Raw genomic sequence first — 22,617 nt, 5'->3', positions numbered from 1 at the left:
ATTTTTGTTAATTACTTCTGTATAGATACCCGCCAAAGTATGAGGCGTTTGGCCGGAGTTGAACTTATCACAGCCTTGCGAGAGAATGAGGCTAAGAAGAAGAAGGCGGCTACGAGATGGCAGGGGGGGGATGTGGTATAGTAGTGAGTGCATCTTGGAGAGGATACCGGGGTTGCTTTTGACGACATCAAAACGGCGAATGATTGATTGCCGATTTCTACATTTACATTCACACCTACCAGAAGCTTTCATAAGCTGAATACAATTGATTCCAAAGACGTGGTTAGAGTGGCGCTGACAATTCGTCCCAAATTGGTGTAGCTCAAAGCTTTCGCAATACCCATGGCCTGACAAGTGACAACACAATTGGTGGGGTTGTCTCGGACATCTGTGATTTGTAAAACAGCCCAAAAGCCAAACAGCAGCTGGCATTTATCTTGACAAGCATGGCAATCCGGTCGGTAGCTATTTCATCATCCTTCCTGCCAATGCGGAATCGTTGCCTGGTCATGACAAAGGCGTGCTGTGCCCTTGACCAGTATTAAACCACAAATAATTTCAATAAATATGATCCCATGCACCTGCTTAACCTGACGGCCATCCCACTTGTGCAATACATTGCGTCACAGTCCCTCCTAACAGACAACTACACATCCATCAACATGCCGTCTCAACTATCGTCCTTCCACGAGGGCGAAGACGCCATGCGGAACATGCTCCACGTACCTGCTGGCAGAAATCCGACCGCTCCGGGCCTACCGATGCCGTATGCCATGCGTGTCCGGCAGTCACCACTCGTTGCACTAGGAACACTCGACAGCCAGGGTCGCCCGTGGACAACAATCTGGGGTGGTGAACGGGGATTTGCAGGTCCAGTCGCACAGGGAGTGTTGGGCTTCAACAGCGCAGTTGACATGCGCTATGATCCTGTATTCGAGGCGTTGTGGACGAACCAAGGAGATGGTGGAATCGTACGGCCCAACGACGGGCAGGGCAAGATGATGGCCGGTTTGGCGATTGATCTGGAGACGAGGGACCGTGTGAAACTGGCGGGTGTGATGGTTGCGGGGGCGGTGGTGAAGGACGGTGATGAGGGTGTGGGTGATGTTCAGGCCGCGATGGTGGTGACGGAGAGTCTGGGCAATTGCCCCAAGTATTTGAACAAGAAGGATGTGGTGAGGCATGATCCTGGGAGCGCGTTGCTTGTGAGTGATGAGCTGCCGCTGCCGAGGGAGGCGCTGGATCTGGTGTACAAGGCGGACATGATTTTTGTGTCGAGCACGAATGGGGAGACGATGGATACGAATCATAGGGGTGGGAGTCCTGGGTTTGTGAGGGTGGTGAAGAATGAGGGTGGACAGGTGGAATTGGTGTATCCAGAATGTAAGTTTCTCCCTATTTGTTTCCCCCCCGATATTTGTCTCATTTTGAAGGCTTTTGCTGATGGTTGTAGTCTCTGGAAACAGATTATACCAAACACTAGGCAACCTCAAAGTAAACCCCCTAATCGGCATAGTCATCCCCGACTACGATACAGCAAACGTGCTCTACCTCACAGGTCGAGCAGAAATCCTAGTCGGAAAGGAAGCGTCGTCCCTCCTCGCAAGAACCCAACTAGCCGTCAAGATCACCGTCTCAGCAGCCCGCTTCGTCAAGGCAGGTCTACCCTTCCGCGGCGCGCAAGGCGAATACTCGCCATACAACCCACCCCTTCGACACTTGATTTCCGAGAAGAACGATCCCCAGGCAGTCAACTCAGCGCGGGCAGACATCACTGCCACCCTCATCGACCGCCAGGTCCTATCACCCTCCATCAACACCTTCACATTCAAACTTGCTTCGACCAGCGGACAACCACTGCCGAAGTGGGAAGCAGGACAACATGTTTCACTTGACTTTGAGCCAGAATTGGGCTTCGGGTACGCACACATGCGGGATGAGGATCCGCAAAGCATAAACGACGACTTTATACGTACCTTTACCGTATCCAGTCCGCCGGGCTGGAAAGACGACGAGTTTCAAATCACGGCGCGGAGACACGGTCCCGCAACGGGACTTTTATGGAGGCGAAATATACGAGCGCCGCTTGATATTCCTGTGCTTGGGTTCGGCGGCGAGACCAAGTTTAGATTACCTGTGCAGACGGGGACAGAGAAACCGGTTTATGTAGCGGGTGGAGTTGGGATAACGCCGATTCTGGCACAGGCGAGACGAGTGTTGGATGCGGGTGTAGAGTTGAGTTTGCTGTGGGGTTTGAGGGGTGAGGATTTAGGTCTTGCGGTGGACACGTTTGACAGGATTCCTGGCTTGGCTGGAGTGACGAAGCTGTTTGTTACGGGAGGGGAGGGCGATGAGGAGATGGTGCGCAAGTTGAAGGAGGCAGGCGTGGTGATGGAGAGGAGGAGAATCGGACAAGATGATGTGAAAGGGTATATGGGCGAGAAGAGAAAGTTTTACTTGTGTGCTGGGCCGAGATTGCTGGAGTTGTTGAATAGGTGGCTGAATGGTGAGGAGGTGGTTTGGGAAGACTTTGGATATTGATATTTGCACTGGTTGGAGTTCGGGTTTGATTCCAAGGCGTCCCAGATGTGTTTCTTATTTGGGGAAGGTGCGGGCAAAAAGTTAGCCATGTGACAACGTACAATTTTTGAAAGTTCTTATAATATAACAATTCTAGTCTACAACGCCTGACCAATTATGCATAAACTTTTTCCGTGTATGTCCATCGATGCTAGGTCATGATGAGTGCGGCAAATTCAAGAAACGAAAGAATCAACTACGACTAGCTCAATGCAACCCGCTCTCCCCAGTCTCGGCCATGTACTTTTGGCAGTTGACCAGTATTTTGACCTGCTCACTGACTTGCTCCAATCGACCAATGACTTTGCGGTTTCCGTCCATGAATCCCAGGATCGAATAGGGGATACCAGTGTCTGCGCAGAATTCTCTAACCATGACCTGAACCTTACGCAGGTTGTGGCGCGGTACTCGGGGAAACAGGTGGTGAATGGCCTGGAATTGTAAACCGCCATGAATAAAGTCTAGCCAAGCAGGGCAATCAACATCAAGGGTCGTTCGCAACTGTCGTTGGGGGAAAGATTCGTCCTCGCCAAGGTCGGATGTAGACATGCCCCAGTGCGAAAGGGTAATCTGGACGTGCAGAGGCATAGTAACAATGTGCGAAACTAGGACAAATGCCACGCGGATGGTCCATGTTGGTAGAGTGCGCCAGAGCAGGAGGTAGCCGAATATGAACCAGTAGCAGGACATGAAGGCAATCTCGGTGGGACGAATCCACCATGCCTTGCTGCTTCCTAGGGAGGATGATTTGGCAGAAAGAACGTGGTGCCACGAGAGAAGATAAAGGTTGAAGCGGGCAATACCCATAACAGGGTAGTAGGTATACTTCTGGAAGGGGACGAGGAATTCAGCCGCGGCGTCCCAAACGAATGTAAAGTCATAGTAGCTCGAGCGAAGGGACTTGAAGAATGAAGGGCATGTCGCGAAGAGAGGGAGGTTTTGAATATCAGGATCGTGTTCCTATAAGTTGTCGTTAGTAAAAGCTCTCGATATGAGCCACCGGGTAGATCTGGGGGACTTGCCGGCATGTTGGTAATTAAGTGATGAACATTATGGCTGCTCTTCCACCAGCCCATGGACAGCCCGCAGCAGAAGTCGGCAATAAATAAACCAATGAGAGTGTCAACAGCAAAGATCGTCGTAATCGCCCGATGTCCAGCATCATGGGCCGTAAACATGATTTGGTGCTACACTCAGTCAGTATAAGTTGTTGGTTTGTAAGCAAAGGGAGCAGCAGAGTGACTAACCCAGAAGAGGCCAAGGAAGACAGCAGAAGTCATGAACCAGCCATGGTAGAGTGTGAAGAGAAATAAGCCGAACAGGGTCGTGTAGCGAGCCATCTCCTTGCCATACTCGATGTACGGGCAGTTGTAAAGACCCTCATCTTGGATACGACGATGCAAGAGTCTGTACTTGAGAGCAATATCTCCTTGGATATCAGACTCCAGCGCAGGAAAGTCTCGGCCGTCAGTCACCTTGCCCTGTTGAATGGCCCACTCGGTCCATTCTTCGGGGTTCAAAGCAAGTTGAGGTTCGGTAGCCTTGTGCCGGCGAATAGGTTTCTTGCTTTTGATGGTGTCGTCCCCCAAATGAGGAGCTTTGCCACGTGGTACGGGCTGTTCCAAGTTGAGTTGGCTGCCAGTTGCATATTCTAGTTCGGGATCGGGACTTGATCTGTGGGACATGTCGCGGGAGGCAACTCTACTAATACCACTGCCGTAACCCTCATCAACAAAGTCCTTCTCCTGATCTAATGCTAATAACTGAGCCTCCGATTTGTCAGGCACAATATCTGATTGGGTTCCTGTCTGGAACACACCACCTCTGATTGGTGGTGTGCGGTTGGTCCAGGGACCCATTGGCTTCCGGCCGATCCGGTATGCCTTCATGGTTCTTAAAGTGCGTTCAGTGTGGTACCTAAATCGCAGGGTGTCAGCACACGATTACTCATGTAAGTTGCAGTGGGAAATAGAGGTTGTTGTGCGATTTGCGTTATGCAGGGAGCCCCATCAGCCACCGGCAGCGGATCTGACTTTAAACTCAAGATCCAGATCTGACATCTGGGGATGGCTTCCTTTTCCACCACGACCACAGCCGACCGGGGTAAATATTACCCACAATACCCTCCAACAAAACAGCACCGCCCAACGAAATTGAAATACAACAGAATGACAAGATTTAAAAAGATGGCACTTTGGGTTCCAGAAATAATAAAGGGGAAATATTTACGCTGTAATTTCATCAGTGGCATCTCTTCCGACCATGTGCAAGATGGCAAGGCGACCACCTGGATGGCGATCTAACCAGGAATTGAGACGGAGAACATATTCTTCGAAAATGACAATGGTATCTCCGTTCGCAATCATTGAATCGACCGCCTCCGCGGACAGAATCTGATCGCGGCTCATTTCGGCGTTTGTATTGCAATCACCCGCTGGTGATGCTTTCGTAGGGGAGGATTCGTCCTGGATCGATGAGGAAATGCAGTGTCGCAAAAGAATCGAGGGAATGCTGTCAAAGTAGAAAAGGAACAAAGAGCTCGTGAGAAAAGTTTTGTGCGAGGGAACGTAAAGTGTCGAGGGCTTGTGTCGAAAATAATATTTACTTCGAGGGAAGGAGCGAAGAGAGAAGTGAAGGTAGGTACAGCTTCCTATTGTGTCATGGCAACTTGTCGAGCAGTGAATGAATCAAGTGACGGACTGTAATCAAGCTTGACAGCAGGCACCGAGGCAATGCAATGATAATATTGCAATGAGACGTTCAAAGAGAAATGCACCACCATGGAAAAGTGAACAGAACTGGGACGATGGGGAAATAAGAAGCAGGCTCTAAATTCTTGGCTGCCGCAGTTACCCTCCAGCCCTCATCTGATCTGTTCTAGAATTCATGACAGAAAGGACTGACCAGACGTAGACAGGACCGGCTTCCTACCCAAATTCGTTTACGCGTGTCGGGGACCACAGAAAAGAGAAGTACTCCTGTACTCCATACTCCATACTCCATGCTCCATGCAAAAGTCAAGATTAAGTTCCCCTTTCCTGTTCCTCGGCGGACCATTAGGCTCATGGATGGATGGACATGGACCTCTTGCTCGCAAACGCCCCCGAGGTGGATAGTGGGCCAGATGGACACCCCCATGTACCATCTTTGCGATAGCTTGCGAGCTAGGAAGGATTGACAGGAGCAGAAACAGGTGCGTGTGTCTTTTTATGGATCATGAGCAGAAGCATACTGTGCAGACAAGCACTTGAGCAGGTTTAACTGGCAGGCAAGGCAAGGCAAGGCAAAAGTCGGACAGACCAGACCACTCGGGGGTGGGAGATCAAACAAGGATGCATCACAGACAAACAAAGGGTCCGCATACACCAGACCAGACCCCACAATGAGAGCCTCAGAATACTCGTGTATCTGGGCTGCGCCACTCTGTGCCGTCATCTCTTGCGCTGCATGAACATCTGGTGTATTTTCTGGTCCAGTCCAGGTACGGAGTACTCCGTATAATACTCCATACACATTGTCGATGTCTGCACACGGAGAATATTCCGTTGCTAGAGGACACGACTTGGACCCAAGGAGAGTTTGCGCCAGCAGATTCGGGTACGAGGTAGGGAGTAGACAGCGTCAAACTCGGAGTTGACACAACTGCAGTAATGTAAATTCGATCCTCTGTGCTTTGTTGACTGGGTCTACGACACGACACTTGGTCAAACGCCAAGTGTCAAGTTGACTCGGTTTGCATTGCAGGGAGAATTACGTACAATTATCAACTGATGCTGTTGGATGAGGATAGATGGCACAAACAAATATCCATCCCTCCATCCTTCCAACCATCCTGCCGCCCCAAGTCGGTGAATGGCATGTACGTACGAGGCGCAAAGGGCCTGGAAGGCTGAAGGCACACAGAGCATCTTTGGATAAGGCGAGGTGAGGACTGAACGAGAACCAGAACTTCACCAAGTTGGCCAAGCAATTACTCGCGTGTTGCTCACCTACTGGATTGAGCAAGCCACTTCAATCATTGCATGCAAGTATTGGCCGCATCTTGGGGGTTTTTGGGGCTTTGCAGGGTCTGGATAAGTGGGTCCATGTCCACCAACCATGTGCCTGTGCCTGGCATGGCAGGTCACGGCTGGTCATGGCATGGCAGCATGGCTGCACTTGCAGTGACTTGCACCTGCCCTGAGCCTGCCTCCTCCCGTTTGCGGCCGCTTCTTGTCCTCCATGTCACTTCTTCTGCACTCCCATCTTTCAAAATGCGCGCAAAATGGCCACATGAAAAGACGCCGACGGAGACTTGGTACAGCATGCAATAAGGCCGACCCTTGACTCTCCCATCTGCATTAGCCTTGAATTCTTCGACGCTATTCTTTTTTTCTGGACTAAAAAAAAGTTGCTTCTGTGGCGTTTTTCGTGGCAACGTGCCAGCTCGACGCTAGACGGAATTCACCGTTGAGGCATCCAACCCAGCATATGAGAAAGCTTGGCAATTTGACGAAGCGCAATTACTCGCAAACGATCCACCTTTGTGTTCATCGACTGTCTATCAACAAATGGGTCACCGAGTGCCAGGGGAGGAGCGCGAGCTGGCCACCTTCGTTTTGCTTTGGTCTAGATGATCAGTCGAATCCCAGTGACAATTGTGGATGCTCCTCCGTCTTGCTTCTGTCTGCTTGGGCTTTTGCGTCGGCGTCTTACGATGAACAGCTGATCCTATTGGAAAAACATCTCGCCGCCAGATGGGGTGTATCCTGTAAGATGAGAATTGGAGAAAGGAGGCTTCAATTTCCAAACACGGCCATTTGCGGGCCGACGGAGCAAATTATTGCAGAAAGTATTGTAACACATCTCGCTTGACCGTTGGCACTGACGCTGCAACAACCAACCTTGCCTTGCACAGTCTCATGTTGGACACGGATTGGCTTTTGTGGCAGGAAACGCTGTGAGGCTGCCCTTGGTCTTGGTAGGTCATCGGGTGTGTGCCTCCATCTTCGTCTCAAGCTGAATTGGAATTGGCCACCAGACCCAGTGCCTCTTGATACCACATCTTATCACTTGGCGGCCCTGACCGTTGGCTCAAACACCTCCTTGGAAGGCCCAACCAGCAGACATTCCAATTTCCCCCGTGCTTGTTGTCACCTTTGTATCCATGATCCTGCGCAAGATGCTGAATACGTACATACCCTGTTAGGTTGTGGCTAAAATACTCCGTTGCACTGAGTACTCCGTACAATTCCTCCAATTGCGCATTTGCTGGGTGGGTATTCTTCCGCCGGTTATCCAAATATGCAGCTCGAATATCGTACCTGGGCTGAGGCAGAAAGAAGTGCCCATCACCACGATCAATCAATTAATCAATCATATCTCCCTGGCTGGTCCAGGCGACTTTCAAGTGCCGTTTGCCGGCGCCCAATCACTTCATTCCGGAATGACATTGTGGCCATGACTCAAAGACCAGTGCGCCTGTTGTCCCGTGTCCATACTCTCACCTGCGTGTCCGCATCTTAAGAGCACATGGCAGCACGAGTTCATCCTTTTCTGCAGCTGGCCGGATTCGCGAGTCTTTCATTGTGAAGCTGGCCGAGCACGAATGAGGACGAAGCCGGCCAGCACTGTCGACAGAAGACGCTCAGACATCAACAAATCAATCTTCGAATCTGTGTTAGAACATGAGTTTTGATGTTCCATCGCTTTTGAAGTTATCTTTTGGTACCAAATTCCCGCCATATACTTCACATTTATAATTTCGTAAAGCTACGGGCTGCCAGTATCGAAGTGTCAGATGCGTGATTTAAGGTGTTGGGTATTATCTACTCGTACGAACGACATGGTGGCGTCTCGCCAGTGCAACGAAAATGCTACTCTGTGGCATGTGAATATTTAGTCGATGGCTATACGACTGGTAAATTCAAGAAGGTTGTTACTTAACTACCGCCAGAGCAAAGGGCAAAAAGAAGGAGGGTGGCGGCTCTGTAGGGTAGGTGCTTACAAATTTGAAGAAGCTCACAATTGCTGGCTGATACTCTGTCAGCCCCACGACGGAGACGCGCACCAACGCGGGTTGTCGCAAGAACCAATTTGGCCAATGGCCAATGACGCAACCACTCATCCCTCGATCGTGAATCAACTTCAACGTCCAAGTCCATAATGCCGTAAATTCCATCCATCCCAACGAAATCAAGTACATAATTCTGCCACAAATTTTCAATAAAATGCCGTCTCGTAAAAGATCAGCACCAGAGCCGAGCACCAATCGAAGAAGGTCTGGTCGATTGTCTACCTCTGCACAAAAGAGCTCCTACTTTGAAGACTCAGACTCAGATAATAAAGCGCCGGCCAAGAAGCCACGCCGGGCGTCAGGACAGAGGAAATCAGTTTCAAAACAAGCCGATGAAGACCAATACGAAGAGGACACTGCCGATGAGGACCATGAAGAAGTGGATGACGAGGCCGACGAAGACGATGATGACGCCCCAAGAAAGGTGGAAATCATCCCCTTGATAAAGATGAGAGACACGGGAGGCGTGGAATATGAGGATAACAAAATACACAAAAACACATTGCTTTTCCTCAAAGATTTGAAGGCGAATAACCAGAGGTCGTGGCTGAAATGTGAGTGTCTGTATACCAAAGGAGTTTGCTTTACACTGACATCCGCAAGCACATGACGACGAATACCGACGAGCTCTCAAAGATTGGGAGTCATTTGTGGAGGCCACTACACAAACACTCATCGAAGTAGACGAGACCATTCCTGAGTTACCTGTCAAAGATGTCATTTTTCGTATCTACAGAGACGTTCGATTCAGCAAGATCAAGACGCCATACAAGGTACTTCTTTTCCGCCCAAACAAACCGTCGAGGTAGTTTCTGACCTTCAGCAGCCTCACTTCTCAGCTGCCTGGTCAAGGACAGGCAGGAAGGGACCCTACGCATGTTACTACATCCACTGCGAGCCTGGATCGTCATTCATCGGCGGCGGCCTCTGGCACCCTGAGGCAGAATTCATCCACAAGCTCCGACGCAGCATCGATAGACATCCTGATAGATGGCGTCGGACGTTTGATGATCCGTTATTCAGAAGGGCGTTTTTTCCGAATGTCAAGGCGAATGCTGGTCCGGAGGCGGTGATAAAGGCGTTTGTGCAGAAAAATCAAGAGAATGCGCTCAAGAAACGGCCAATGGTGGGTTGAATTTGGCGGACACGGGAAAAGACATCACTCGTTAACGGTATCTAGGGCTATGAGACTACGCATAGGGATATCGAGCTTTTGAAGCTGCGCAACTATACCGTCGGAACCAAAATCGATGCGGATATGCTTGCCAAGAATACCGCACAGGACAAGGTGAAGGACATTATGCGTGGCCTCGCTGGATTTGTGGGTGCTGATTAACACCGTTTGATGGTGCTGTGGACTAATATGTTTGCAGGTCTCATTTTTGAATAGCGTGATTATGCCGGATCTAGGTGTTGATGACGAGAGTAGTGAGGATGAGGAAGACGATGGGGAGTAAGCTTGTAGGTGTGTATGATTGGGTATTTTGGATTCTATCTTGTATAACTGGTTTGTATTATTGGAAAAGCTCTGAACTCTACCACGTGTCCCTTTCAATTCAATCATCGCACAGATTGAAGAATTTACTGCGTGAAGCTCGTGAACAACACCAACAACCCAAAGCGCCATTGCGCCTTTGATCAGCCTACGGGTTTTATTAAACATCATTTGCACATACTGACCTATTAACATCACCCAGCTCAGACACACGACACAGCTGCACCTCGTCCATCACCAAAAGCAAACACTCCAAGCCAAATCACATCTTTTCCGATCCCGATCCCGGTCCCGGCACTCTAGTCGAGCCCGTCGACTCAGACAGCTTGGACAACCTCTGCCCCAGCATCGACGAAATAGTACTCGATTCCTTGCCATGCTCACGCCTACCGCCCTGCTTCCCCCCGGGCGTCTTATTATTCCCCTCCAAATTCTGCTTCGCATCCTGATACATCTCATTGATGATACTAGCCTCCACAATCGGATCCAACGCACAATCCGCCAAACAAAACTCCCGCTCCCGCTGCTCGATGAACTCCCTCACGGCCTTGAACTCATCCTGTATATACTTGAGGCGCTGCGGCATGCCCGACCCCTTGAGGTAGGTCAGAAACCCAGCGATAATAGTGTTGATGGCCCCAAAAGCCGTGACCGCCACACGGGACCCGTTGGCGGCGCCGAGGGCCGTCAGCGCGGCCGCAACGATGATTTGCGTGCCGAGGCAGAAATTGACAATGATGTTGTATACGTTGAAGCTGCGGGATGCTTTGGCCTCGGCCTTGACGACGCGAGGGTATATGCCTAGGTTGGGGGCGGCGCGGGTGGCGTGGCCGGCGTTGGAGACCGTGGGGACGGTGTCGATGCCGGTGAGGGAGCGGAAGACGAGGAGCTTGTCCCGCGGGGGGACGAGGGCGCTTTCGTCGGTCGTGATGATGGTGAGGGGCCGGCTTGCGTTGGCGGCTGGGTCGAATGTTTGGTGGTGGTGGTCGACGGGTGGGAAGCCCTTTTCTTCGTTGTCGAGAGAAGGGAGGCCTTTGCCTAGGACCCAGCGAGATGCGCTGCGTAGCATTTTGACAGATGGATGGTGTTTTTGGGGTGATTGCTCTGGTGATCTTCCTAAAAGAAGAGACGTAGGGGGGTAGGTGAGGAGATGTCGAGGATTTAAGATGAAGAGGACGGAATTGCGTCCAGCATCACGGTAAGACATACATATTTCAAAGCATACACATCGTAGATACGTATCCCCTACAAAGCCACCCATGTGCAATTCATCAACAGCCGACACCTCCTGACACACCTTTTTCCCGTCTTGATCGAGAGCCTTGCTCGCAAAGAGCCAAGGTCACAAACACGGCATGATGGGCGCCTTGCATGTCTCTTCGCCCCCGAGTCTCGGGCGCCGGAGACTTCAGACAAGGGCCCTAATCAAATGCCACTCCAGAGCAGGAGACATGGCTGATGAACCTGGCGGTGCTCGAACGAATCACATCGCGGACGGAGGGAAACATCCTGACGCAGTTCGTGGTTGTTCAGCCAAAACTATGGGGTTGTCTGTGTTGAAGAAAGAAGAAGACGCCGTATTCGTCCACCCAGCTTGCACAAGAACAGAAACTTGCAGTTGATTTCCCCCCCTTTCGTCTGGCAATGCAACACTCTTGTTCAATGTGTCCCCCGCTCGGGGTTCAAGACGGGCGACGTTGGAGCCCTGAATTGCCGTGGGCGGGCCGTTGCGCAAGCCACTTGGTGTGGTTCTATGCCTTTCTTGGAAATGCAGCCCTCAGCTGGATGTCGGGATAGGATGTGGTGGGGAAGAGTGACAGAGAGGAGGAAGCAAGTCTTTCCGTTTTTGATACGTGTAAAGTTGTTCATGTCGGTTGATATTTTGTAATGTGCCGGTAGGATCATCATGTCGACGATGCGGTGTTTTTGCTCTTCTGACTGCGTGGGTAGGGATTGACGGATACATACTTGGTAGTGTCAAGCAACCAGTTGAGAGGACATGTTGTGAGATAACGTTTCGATCATGTGCCAACTCTTCGTCTGATCTTGGTTGCGGCAATGTCTCACGCAGCGTGATATGACAATAGCCAAGTCTGACCAGATACTTAGTCCTGCCGCGCAATTCATCTGTACGGATTCCCGCGCGTAGTGTCTGTCCAGGGTGGTAATACACATATTTAAGGTGTGTGATGAGACAATACACATGCGGCTGACGATGCGGCTGTTGCTTTGTGCTACTCTTCTCATGCGGATATTGGTGCATTGCTCTCACGCGGATGAAGTGACATGACAGCTTTGAAGGGCGGCATGCATACATGAACGGGATAGCGCCCGCAGGTGGGAACCGAACAAACAGGCTGAACAGGCTGAATGATATAATGGAGTATAAGGGAGTTGACTTGGATATTGAAAGTGTCCGGTTTCCTTTTCACAGTTCCTCATGCAGATATGGCTGAGACATGGAAATACCCAGACTCTGCGCTATCATAACATGTCATAATTCGCAACCTCCATCCATCACACGAAACAAGATCCAGAACAAATATATTGACTCGATTTATTTATTTACTCCATACATCACAACCAGGTCTCATCCTACCCACCCTAACACCCACAGACATTGAGCTTCGCAACACTCGGGTCATGGTCTGACGTCTGTCCCTCGAAATCCTGCCAGGTATTCAGATGCAGATGCTCAACCTGCGCACCCTTACCCAGCCCCTTACTAACATACATGTGGTCCAAGGCCTCGCTATTCTGATCAAACAGGTAGGTGTAGCGCTCAGCCTCCGCCAGACCAACCACCTCGTCCAGATCAACAAGGCCAGACTTGGAGGTAAACGTCTTGAGCGGCTGGACCTGCGTGAATTCGTTAAAGTCACCGGCCGTAATGATCCGCGCCTTGGGATCCTTGGCGAGGATGTCCGCAATGAATTTCTACAAAGCACGTTAGTAACGCTACCAACTGGACATCAAAATAAACTCACAGCAGTAAGTTCCATCTGTCCGGTGCGCTTCTCCACGCCCTTATTCACAGGAGGACGCGGGTCACCATGCAAACCCGTCGAGCCGCCCTTGCTGCTGAAATGAACATTCACCGTGAAAAACACCTTGTTCGTCCCCTTGACGGGCTTCCACATCGCAACGAGCGGCTTGCGCGTAGCCTCGAAGTTGGCATCCGTTATCCCAATCCTCCCGGGGTTGTACTTGATACCCGGCCCATCCACGACCTGGTTCTCGTCGGTGCTGCTTCCCGGGTTCGGCTTGTGCAGCTCCACGACATCAGGACGGTAGAGGTACGCGCAGCGGATGTTACCGCCCGGTTCGCCGCCGTCTTGGCCGTCCACGGGGGCGACCTCGACGAAGCTGTACTTGACGCCGGACTTTTGCTCGATGCCCTGTGTTAACGTTGACAGCGTGACGTTGGCGGAGGTGACGCCGTCGTTGGTGGGACCAGAGTTGTCCTGGACTTCCTGGAGGAAGATGAGGTCTGGGGTGCGCAGCTTGTGGATGATTTGATCGACGACGCTGGGGAGGTGTGTTGAGTTGGGGGCCAGGTTCTCCGCGTTGTAGTCTGCGACGGTGATGCCCCTACAGTTGCCGGAGGAGGAGAACGACACGGCTGGGAAGTCGGGCGATGAAGGGGTGATTGTCTTGATGGCGTTGAGAGGGAGCACGCGGTAGGTGCCGAAGCCGTTGTACACGACGCCGGTGATGTCGCCCATGTAGTCGCCCATTTTGGTGTCTGTCGGGTTCTTGGAGCCGTCGATGGGGGATCCAACGACGATGGCTTCAGGATTGGCATCTACACTCTGTTACCCTTTTGCTTCTTATCAACCTCAGAGGGAAATACTCACCACCTTCGAGCATCGTCAAACCACCATGGCCGTTGATACCAGTCACGGTATAATTCCCCCTCACCCACACATCACCATACTTGTTCGGCCTGCTGACAAGGTACGCATTCTGAATGGTAACCAACTCGCCTACCAGACTCTCCCAAAAGTCCAACCCATACGCCGTGGGGTCCAGCACAGGATTCGCCTCGGAAATAGTCGCAACGGCATTAGGAACGCCGAATATACCGCCCTTGTCGAGGCTGGAATACTCCTTATTCGGAGGCTGGAGGGTATCAACGCCGATAACAAGCGGCTTGACCTGGTTGCCCGACGAGACGACAACCACCTTGGACGGCTTCGTAAGTTCAGTCAGATAAATGTAGTCCTTGTTAGACCTACGCAATCAGCACAACCCCATGAACATGAAAATAGTGTTGATCTCAACATACCGATACTCCTTGACCAGTCCATTCAGACTGATGATATCACCCTTCTTAACCTGCCCGCCAATAGTGCTGCTATACACAAACAAGCCCTCCGAGGTAGCAGGATCATCATCCGGCTTCGTAGACCGCAAGTAAATACCGTCCTTTGCCACAGCCGTAACCAGACCCGTCACACCAGTAACGTCTTTATCTTGAAACGGCGACAAGAACTTATTCCCATTGATTTCGGCAATGCTCACCGCAGCGATGGACGTGGCCGCACCGAGAGCAGCAGCCAACGAAGCAAACGTCTTCATTGTAACGAAATGCCAATTTCGAGCACAAAATCCAATTCAAGCCAACAAGAAAAAGAAAGAGAGAAAGAGAAGCGTGTAAAATAAAAGCCCATCCTTGTAAACGGGCAGGATCTCCTCAACTTTATCTACCTTCTAAGCCGGTGCTTAGACCAGGCAGGCCAAGACGCACTAGCGGCCATCAAGATGCAAGGTCTACAAAGTTCCCCAGCACGTTTACTCCTCTTACCAACCATTTCATAGTCCTCAAAATGTCAAGTACAGTACTTCTGTCAAGTGGTACAGTTAAAAAGCCTCTCGTTAAGCTTACCCGGAAAACTGAGATGCCGTCCGCCCAATCGATAGCTTAAATTCCCCTGAACCCAATCAACTCATCTTTTCCCCTCCCAGCATCATTACCTGCGACCCGTGATAACTCGTGTTGAATCAAGGACGAACAGAAAGGCGAAAAAAAGACCAGATCGCATCAATGGGTTGGATTGCCACTTGCTGCATGTCCGCCAAGCCCCCTTCAGCTGAAAGACCTCAAAAAAGGCACACAACGTTCCTCATTGGCAACTGGGGTTGAAGACGCCGAGATAAAGGTGAATCATGTGGGGAAAACCTTTGACCCCAAAAAACGCCCTGCTGTGGCCCTGTAGATCTCAGCTATCCAGGCACGTTTTCCTTCAAATGTCTGCATCGGCGGCCGCCGTCAACTTGAACAAACTATCGAACCCATGTGCTTTACGCCGGCTCCATTGCATTCTAATGATTGAGGCAGTCTGGTCGGAAGAACCACATCATTCGTGATGCCCCTTTTGCTCACCGACCGCCCACAGGCACCCAGTTGCCAAGACGTATTTCCTGTCATTTGAACCAGCTCCTAAATACATGTCTGGTCTTACCACAAAGACGGCCAAGAGATGCGCCGGCGAAACAGAAACATTGAACCCGTCGCACCAGAAATCTAGAACAAGCCAGTTAAGGTAATAAGCAACGGCTTGATGCCCGCCCGCCCGCCACATGTCAGTTGTCATCATGAGTATTGCTCGGGGTGCTGTCATTTTTGCTCGGGGTGCTTAACGCCCCACTAACTTCCCTTCCAGGCCACTTAAGCTGCGCAAAGTACCCGGCTACCAATTGTATTTCCTGAGTCCGGCAGGACAGCGTATGCGCTGCCGGATTGGCAATTGTAATCGCAGCGCCGCAGGCAAGGATAGAGTTTTAGTCCCTAAATTTTCCCGGGAAGTAAGGGTAAGGCCCGAGCGAACATGGTAATACTCTCCAAGGAAAAGGTATATAGTGATTATCTGGAAGTGGTAGTTACAGTGGGGGGTTAGAAGTATTTAAACAGGGAAAGGTATCGCATATCTCGTTGTGTGCTGAGGCATATTGAGCTGTATTAGTGTATACTTGGATATGTTTAGATACATTGGACCACAGACTGTAGTGGGGTTGTACGCACCCCGAGCAAAAAATGGCAGCACCCCGAGCAATACTCGTCATCATCGTCGCTCTTCCGTCCTGCCTAAACAGGATACCCTGTCCGATGCGATGTCAAAGACAAAAGACCAAAGACAAAAGTCAAAAGACAAAAAAAGAAGGTCAAGGTTGAATCTGTCCCCGGAGATGACCGCGGGACTCTATTACTTCTTATATTGTATAACCCATCGTAACCAGAAAATAGGACACACAACCCGTCGCCAAAATACATAACTGGCCACGCAGCTAGCCCCTGTAGACGTCTGCACATCATTGACCTTTCCACTTCTTCTTTCCAGTCAAGTCCTTCCATGTTCGTCCCATGTCTCTTCCTGCTTTCCCCCACTGTATGTATAATTCAACCAGATCAGATCCCAATAAACCATTCGCATGGTCTTGTGCTTTGTCTCCCCTTCATTCATGTCATACGCTTCTTGCTTGCCACTCAGTCGCTCATCTTTGACATAAAAAAAAAACATAGACATGGAAAAAAGCAATACGAAATCCCGCACCAACATCTACCCTAGCTTCGTAGTAGGGTTCAATCACAAAGTGACTCTCAAAAGCAAAAACGCCCCAAATCAATGTGCAAAACCCAGTAAGGAAATCATGCACCACAACTCTCCGACCCGGCAGATGTCAAGTCTGAGCTTCGGCGCTCAAAGCCGTCGAGTCCCAAATCCCCCATCAAGCGGAGGCGCCTCTAGCAAGGCCATAGCACGCAGCCGGTCAGCTTGAGCTAGGTCCTGCAGTTGCTTCTGCCTTCTCCTTGCTTTTGCTGCCAGCGCCAAGGTCCAGCTCGCGATAGAGGTTGAATTCGTATATGTAATTGATTACATCATCGGGGATTCTAGAATAAGGTCAGCGGCTGGTCACGACAGCCACAAATTTGGCAGTTCGGGTAGTAAAACGTACAGATAATCGATGCTCATATCACGCTTGAGCAATAACCGAACTTTTGTGGAGGATATATCGTTTGTTACGACCTTGGGGGATCATCTGTCAGTGTCTGGTGCATTGGTAACTGGCGTGATGCGGATGGGTCTACCTGTCGGATAACATGGATGTTCTTCTCCCAAGGCTTCAGCGATGCCAAAGCCGAGTCTAGCTCAGTTCCCGTTCGTTCCAGGACAAAGACACCAAAGTTACCAAGAATATGGTCCACATCTTTGGCATCCCAGATATCGGGAGTACTAATGGTCTGTATCAGATCGGCACCGGCCAGCAGGACAATCTTTGCCGGCTTTCGAGAGCCGTCGGAGCATTCAACACCACCCATGACATGATTGATCTCGTAGTCAAAGTGGTCCAAGACACGGGCAGTGGGGATGTATGTCGGATTCTCCGCCTCCCACGGATCAACCATGAGCCATTTGGAAGTATTTTCGACAGCGATTTCGCACATTTGAATTCGATGATGTGCCGGTGCTAGACCCTTCTTTTTGTAGGCGTCGGACACGGGCGACAGATAGCCGCCGACTACTTCGAATCCTATCGAACATTGCATTCAGATTAGCCACGGCCAATTAGCCACGCCCGTGCACACTGCACAGATGCATCGACGTCATCGTCATTGTAGGCAAGGTACGGGAAAAGTCCGACTCGGCTTACCTTCATTCCGTGCATGATCCCTGGCCATAGGAAACATGCGCAGATGCAAGAATGTAATCGGAGAGACTATAACACGATTGTCAACGGCCTTATTCCAAGCCAAGCCAAGTCATACCAAGTCTGCTGATGCTCAAGCTTTTGTCGTGGGGGACGTAACGGCACTCACATGATCCACAGGCGACAAGGACGAGGGGCACTTTGTTAGGGTCGCATGTGCGCCGAAGCCGGTGGGAGGGGAAAACGTAGCCCTCAGGCGTCATACTTTTGACGGGAAAGTCGGAAGCCATTGCGAGATGAAAGTGTCGCAAATGCGGCGACGTAGTGAAGTTGTGAACAGGACAGTATTGCAGATGCGTGTCAATAGGAGCGTAAATGTGGCCGGCGCTGTCGCGGCGCTGGTGGCGGCACTTGAAATGAGAGGCAATTGGGAATGCACTAGACTTTCAATGTTGATGACACAGCAACCAGACAGTCGTTGGGGGAGCGCGGCGGTTATGCCTATATGGTGTCTGGTCTAGTCAAATCCGAGACGGTCGGCGCATTCAACGGCAACCGGAGTCGTTCGGCATGCGCAGCCCAAAGTCGGGCGGCTTTTTGATGCAATGCAGAGAGGACGAGAGAGAGGAATGCTGTCTGATTATTTGTTACTCGTGCATCCAGACGTCGGACAAAAGTAGCACGGGCAGATGTGCGTTGGTGCGTTTGTTGGCGGTTCAATGTTGGTGCCTGCAGCAGGGCTGGTTGGACACTGGGACACTGGGACACTGGGAGGAACCAGAGGAACCGGAGAGTCAGAGGTAGGCAGCCTGCAGGCGTACCCGAAAATGTCCAGTCGGCGGGGGAGTGATGGATGCAATGGAAGCAGTTGAGCAACAGGGCTCAGCTGCGCAAGGCCAGGCAGCGTCAAAACGGCAATGTTCAAGTCTGAGGGGGAGGTAGCGAGGTCCGAAATTGAACACGATTGTGTGCAGATGTAGAGAGAGATGTGAAAGCGATTGATGAAGAATCAAGGTGGAAAGAAAAGTGGAAAGTGCAGTCGAGGCCGGAGGGCAGTGCGGTTGCTAGTTATTATTGATCCAAATCGGCAGTGCCGCCATCGAGACGTGCATCAATGGAGCGAATGGAGCACTCCAATGTTGAGCTTGCAGGTGCTGAAGAGCAGAGCGTCAGTGGTGAATCGTCATCAAGGGCGCCTCACTGATGGTCAACTGCATCATGTCAACATGGCTCTGTAGCTGCTTGCCTTACCACTGTGCACTATTATGTCCACCAGACACTGTTAGAGGTCACTTTTCCCTGTGGACATGGACAGTTGGTAGTCACCCGTACAGCGGCGAAAGGCGAATGCGGGGCGATCCACTCCCAATCCGGCAAGGCGTCTCAAGGCAAACATGTTGCGCCATCGCCATTGCCATCAAACTCCATCAAGGACATGGATTGACCAGACATGAATGGACATGGACCGAACACCGACAGCCGTCCGTCAACTCCGATCCTCAACAATGACTTGACACGCATGGTCACTCAAACTTGGAAATCTTGATTAGCTGGCAATCATCAAATTCAATCAGTCCCTCCTTTCCCTCAACAATCCTGCCCTCGAGGCAAAACACGTCGCGACTTATCCATTGAATCAAACCTGCAAGCACTCACTAACTCCATGTCCATCATGCACATGCACAACTGAATGCACGCCAACGACCTCACCAGGGACCATTCCAGTGCCTCCATTGAGACATGGATTCTCCCGGAAGATACCCACCAGCCGTTACCGAGACCCTTCAGTCCTGGCAAATACTTGACAATACCAGACATCAGTTGACAATTCAGTCGGCATTGCGCCAGTTATTTCCGACTTCAATGTTGTGCACATGCACCACTCAGCTTCCTTGTTCCAGTCAGCACCTCCCGTTTCTCCTCTCCCTGTCCTCTGACCTCCTGCATGCTATGCTTTACTTACTTCCTTGCACAAGTCTGTCCATCGATGACTATTTCTTACCTGCAAGTTTCAGTTCGACTTATAAACAGGCCCAGTTTGTGTCGTGCCGAAATTGACCAACTCATCAATGTCACTTTATGACCACATCATCCAAATGTTCATCAAGGGCCGGCCAAATTAGACTGATTTGCAGCCGATACCGTCGAAATGATGCAGACGCCAATTGACACACCGTAGCTTTCAGCAAAGATATATGTCTTCTCTTACTGGTTTGATGCAACCATCGCCAACCTCACGGGGACTTCCCCGCCTCAACAACCAACACTCACTCCAAAACATGGACGCGATTCAATCTCATACTCCAATCATGTCTTGGACTACAAGATGTGGCTCAAACTAACTGTGATGAACTTCCGGATGTATACCTGCGATTCATGGGAACCTCCACTTACCCGACTTGTTGACGCCGAGGAGTGACAAGCAATGAGTTCCCTCTGACCGAAACATACTCCCCCCAAGAACATACAGAACCATCAAACAAAGCGACCTCTCGTAACGTCTGAGTCAACCCAGGCAGCAACACCTTTGCTCCGCTCGCGTTGTAGCAACCAAACAATGCCAAACCTGAATCAAACGTGTAACGAACCCTGTTGTGCAACCAAATCTCCGAAACCCAAGTCCAACACAGCTCATTCACCTACTCTCCAGAGCGTCCCGGTCTACCCTCTCCAACAATTCAAACACATGCTCCTTGTCCAGAAGAACCAAGTATTCCGCTACGCTAAGTCAGCAACCAAAATACTCTATCCAAGCAAGCAATCACGGAGCAAAACGTACCTCCAACCCTCCACTCCGTCCGCAGCGCCTTGAACCCCTCGATAATCTGCCTCATCCCACTCAGCATAAGCTGGTTATCAAACTCCCTGTAGAAGCAATAGCACTCCAGCCCAGCATAGTACATGCTATGCCCGGGCACAAAACTGACGCTCGGCCGCACCGCCGGCGAAGCAACCACCTGTTCCATGTATCTCGCTATCCTGGGCACCGCAACACTGGCGATGTGCTCCATACCCTGAATAGAGAGCTGCTGCGCCTCCGTCTCCAGCGCTATGCGCTCCGAGCCGGCTGACCTGTTGCTCTCGTTACATGCGTACTGCGAGTAGAGCAGGTATCGAGCGGAGCAGCATATCGAGAGCGCCACGTAGTTCAGGTTCTCGGGCACAGAGGAGTCAGGGCTGGGGTATGATTCTTGCAGTGACTCAGGCGGATTTAGACTCGCGTCCAGTGCTGCCAGCGCCTTGTGCAGCTGGAACGACTCCAAGAGCACTTCTGTGACGTCCATGACGGCGGTTTTCCAGCGGTTGACGTGCGTGATGATTTTGCCGAGCATGTGTGCGGCCTGGCATGTTCTCGCAAACTTGCCAATGGAGTCGGCGGCGTGGAAGGATTGCGCGAGAACAGGTTCATTGATGCCGATTACGCCTTCGTTCCAGTCTCGCTCGTTGACGGGCAAAAGGTGGTCGGCGCAAGGATCGGGCGTGACAAGTGGCAATCCCGGAGAACCAAGATTGACAACTCTATCTTTAATTAGTTTCAATTTAAACGCATGTAACATGGAGAAAGGAGGAATTCCTACTTGTCAAGAATGAAAATCGCCCACCACGTCCTTTGCTGTTCCTCCCTCAAACTCCACATATCTGCCACCACGAAGAGCTGCTTCGCGAGCTTCATATTATGCAGCCCAATAACTGTCGCCAGTCTCGCCGCCCTTCCAACCGTCAAGTACGCCGCCGGATAAATTGCATGGCCCATTTCGTAAACCGCCAAAAGAACAAGTGACTGCACCAGCCGCAGCGAAACATAGCCACCCGACTCGGCATAAAAGCAGCACTGCTTGGCAGCATTGTACAGCTCGTTATCTGCGCAGGAAGAATCATCTGCCGACTCAGACTGATTACTAGTACAGAGCTTCATGCATAGCAGGAAGAGAGCATTGCCGGGCTTGCTACCGGGTTGAGAGGAGGTTAGTTCCGAGTACAGTCGTTTCTTGCTGATCATTGGTAACCAGGTGTAAATGGTTGATAGGAAGCGCTCGCAGATTTCGCGCCAGTCATTTTTGACGAGTTCTTGCGCTTTTTCTACCCAGGGGAGTATCTCGGAGGAAAGTTGGTATTCTTGGAATCTGGAATAGTGGTCTGGGTCGAGGAAGAAGGCTGGGGGGAAGTCTGTATTGACGGTTGGTTCGCATGTGTTTTTGGAATTTGAACGCATGGATTCCAAGTCCAAGTTTTGGGATGCTTTTCCTTGGAGGAGTTGTTCTAGATTGTGCAATCTTGATGCGAGGTCTGTGTTTGGTGCGTTTTCTGCGCCGACATCACCGGGGTAGTACTCGCATGTTTTGCCGAGTCTTATACACTATGCTTGGAGTTAGTAGCAGCACCGGAGGAGTTTAAGTGAATTGGACATCTTACAAGCGAACATGAGGGGAGATCTCTGCTGCACTTTCGTTTCAAGCGTCTATCAATCTCGGAGATTAGCCAAGTCACCGTCGTTGTGACTTACAGCAAAGGAAGCGGGACAAACATACCGACAAGCTCTGCAGGCCTGGGTCGCCTGGCGGGCTGGCATGACGCAACCTCGTGGCTTGCCGTTGGATCCAGGGTCCACGCGAGATGCCACTCTACCGGCACTCAGATCTCAGGGGAATACACTGGAATCTGTAGCTGGTGAGTTTGTTGCGCAGCATAAGCAGCTTGAGATGCGATGCCGTCGGTGCGAGTGCGAGAAGCGCCCCACAATTTGCGGGAGCGGACTGGAGCGGCCTCGAGCGGCTGCGGAGCGGAAATGTCCGCTTCATTGCTTTTAAGTCCGGGTTGCTTTGTATGCCACACGGAG

General features: G+C 51.0%; 8 protein-coding genes across 8 annotated transcripts; 2 read left to right on the top strand and 6 right to left on the bottom strand.

Annotated features, from left to right (window-relative positions):
- Positions 1–662: 662 nt before the first annotated feature.
- VFPPC_01559 (oxidoreductase) lies at positions 663–2,541 on the top strand (the record flags this gene model as incomplete). Its single annotated transcript, XM_018281359.1, has 2 exons — positions 663–1,383; positions 1,454–2,541. The coding sequence occupies 2 exons, from the start codon at positions 663–665 to the stop codon at positions 2,539–2,541; spliced, it is 1,809 nt and encodes a 602-aa protein (XP_018150040.1).
- Positions 2,542–2,787: 246 nt separating this feature from the next.
- Positions 2,788–4,988, bottom strand: VFPPC_01558 (delta 8-(E)-sphingolipid desaturase; the record flags this gene model as incomplete). Its single annotated transcript, XM_018281358.1, has 4 exons — positions 2,788–3,540; positions 3,630–3,767; positions 3,828–4,497; positions 4,810–4,988. 4 exons carry the CDS (start codon positions 4,986–4,988, stop codon positions 2,788–2,790), a joined length of 1,740 nt encoding a protein of 579 aa, XP_018150039.1.
- A 3,801-nt stretch (positions 4,989–8,789) lies between these two features.
- Positions 8,790–10,092, top strand: VFPPC_13110 (glycoside hydrolase family 92 protein; the record flags this gene model as incomplete). The annotated part of the gene is made up of 5 exons (XM_018290887.1): positions 8,790–9,189; positions 9,239–9,408; positions 9,462–9,761; positions 9,816–9,956; positions 10,009–10,092. The coding sequence occupies 5 exons, from the start codon at positions 8,790–8,792 to the stop codon at positions 10,090–10,092; spliced, it is 1,095 nt and encodes a 364-aa protein (XP_018150037.1).
- A 300-nt stretch (positions 10,093–10,392) lies between these two features.
- On the bottom strand, positions 10,393–11,199 carry VFPPC_13109 (C6 transcription factor; the record flags this gene model as incomplete). Its single annotated transcript, XM_018290886.1, has 1 exon — positions 10,393–11,199. The coding sequence occupies one exon, from the start codon at positions 11,197–11,199 to the stop codon at positions 10,393–10,395; it is 807 nt and encodes a 268-aa protein (XP_018150036.1).
- A 708-nt stretch (positions 11,200–11,907) lies between these two features.
- Positions 11,908–12,447, bottom strand: VFPPC_15390 (hypothetical protein; the record flags this gene model as incomplete). Its single annotated transcript, XM_018293143.1, has 1 exon — positions 11,908–12,447. One exon carries the CDS (start codon positions 12,445–12,447, stop codon positions 11,908–11,910), a length of 540 nt encoding a protein of 179 aa, XP_018150035.1.
- Positions 12,448–12,734: 287 nt separating this feature from the next.
- VFPPC_01556 (endonuclease/exonuclease/phosphatase family protein) lies at positions 12,735–14,711 on the bottom strand (the record flags this gene model as incomplete). The annotated part of the gene is made up of 4 exons (XM_018281356.1): positions 12,735–13,067; positions 13,118–13,935; positions 13,988–14,364; positions 14,419–14,711. The coding sequence occupies 4 exons, from the start codon at positions 14,709–14,711 to the stop codon at positions 12,735–12,737; spliced, it is 1,821 nt and encodes a 606-aa protein (XP_018150034.1).
- A 2,440-nt stretch (positions 14,712–17,151) lies between these two features.
- VFPPC_18691 (nicotinamide mononucleotide adenylyl transferase) lies at positions 17,152–18,070 on the bottom strand (the record flags this gene model as incomplete). Its single annotated transcript, XM_022430265.1, has 3 exons — positions 17,152–17,663; positions 17,780–17,849; positions 17,963–18,070. The coding sequence occupies 3 exons, from the start codon at positions 18,068–18,070 to the stop codon at positions 17,152–17,154; spliced, it is 690 nt and encodes a 229-aa protein (XP_022285991.1).
- Positions 18,071–20,415: 2,345 nt separating this feature from the next.
- Positions 20,416–22,350, bottom strand: VFPPC_18692 (fungal specific transcription factor; the record flags this gene model as incomplete). The annotated part of the gene is made up of 5 exons (XM_018293142.2): positions 20,416–20,498; positions 20,560–21,299; positions 21,359–22,137; positions 22,194–22,239; positions 22,310–22,350. The coding sequence occupies 5 exons, from the start codon at positions 22,348–22,350 to the stop codon at positions 20,416–20,418; spliced, it is 1,689 nt and encodes a 562-aa protein (XP_018150033.2).
- Between the last annotated feature and the right edge of the window lie 267 nt (positions 22,351–22,617).

This window comes from Pochonia chlamydosporia, chromosome 1 (assembly GCF_001653235.2).
Source record: "Pochonia chlamydosporia 170 chromosome 1, whole genome shotgun sequence".
Classification (NCBI taxonomy): domain Eukaryota; kingdom Fungi; phylum Ascomycota; class Sordariomycetes; order Hypocreales; family Clavicipitaceae; genus Pochonia; species Pochonia chlamydosporia.
Note: the sequence above shows the minus strand (reverse complement) of the source record. Positions and strands in the feature narration are given on the sequence as shown.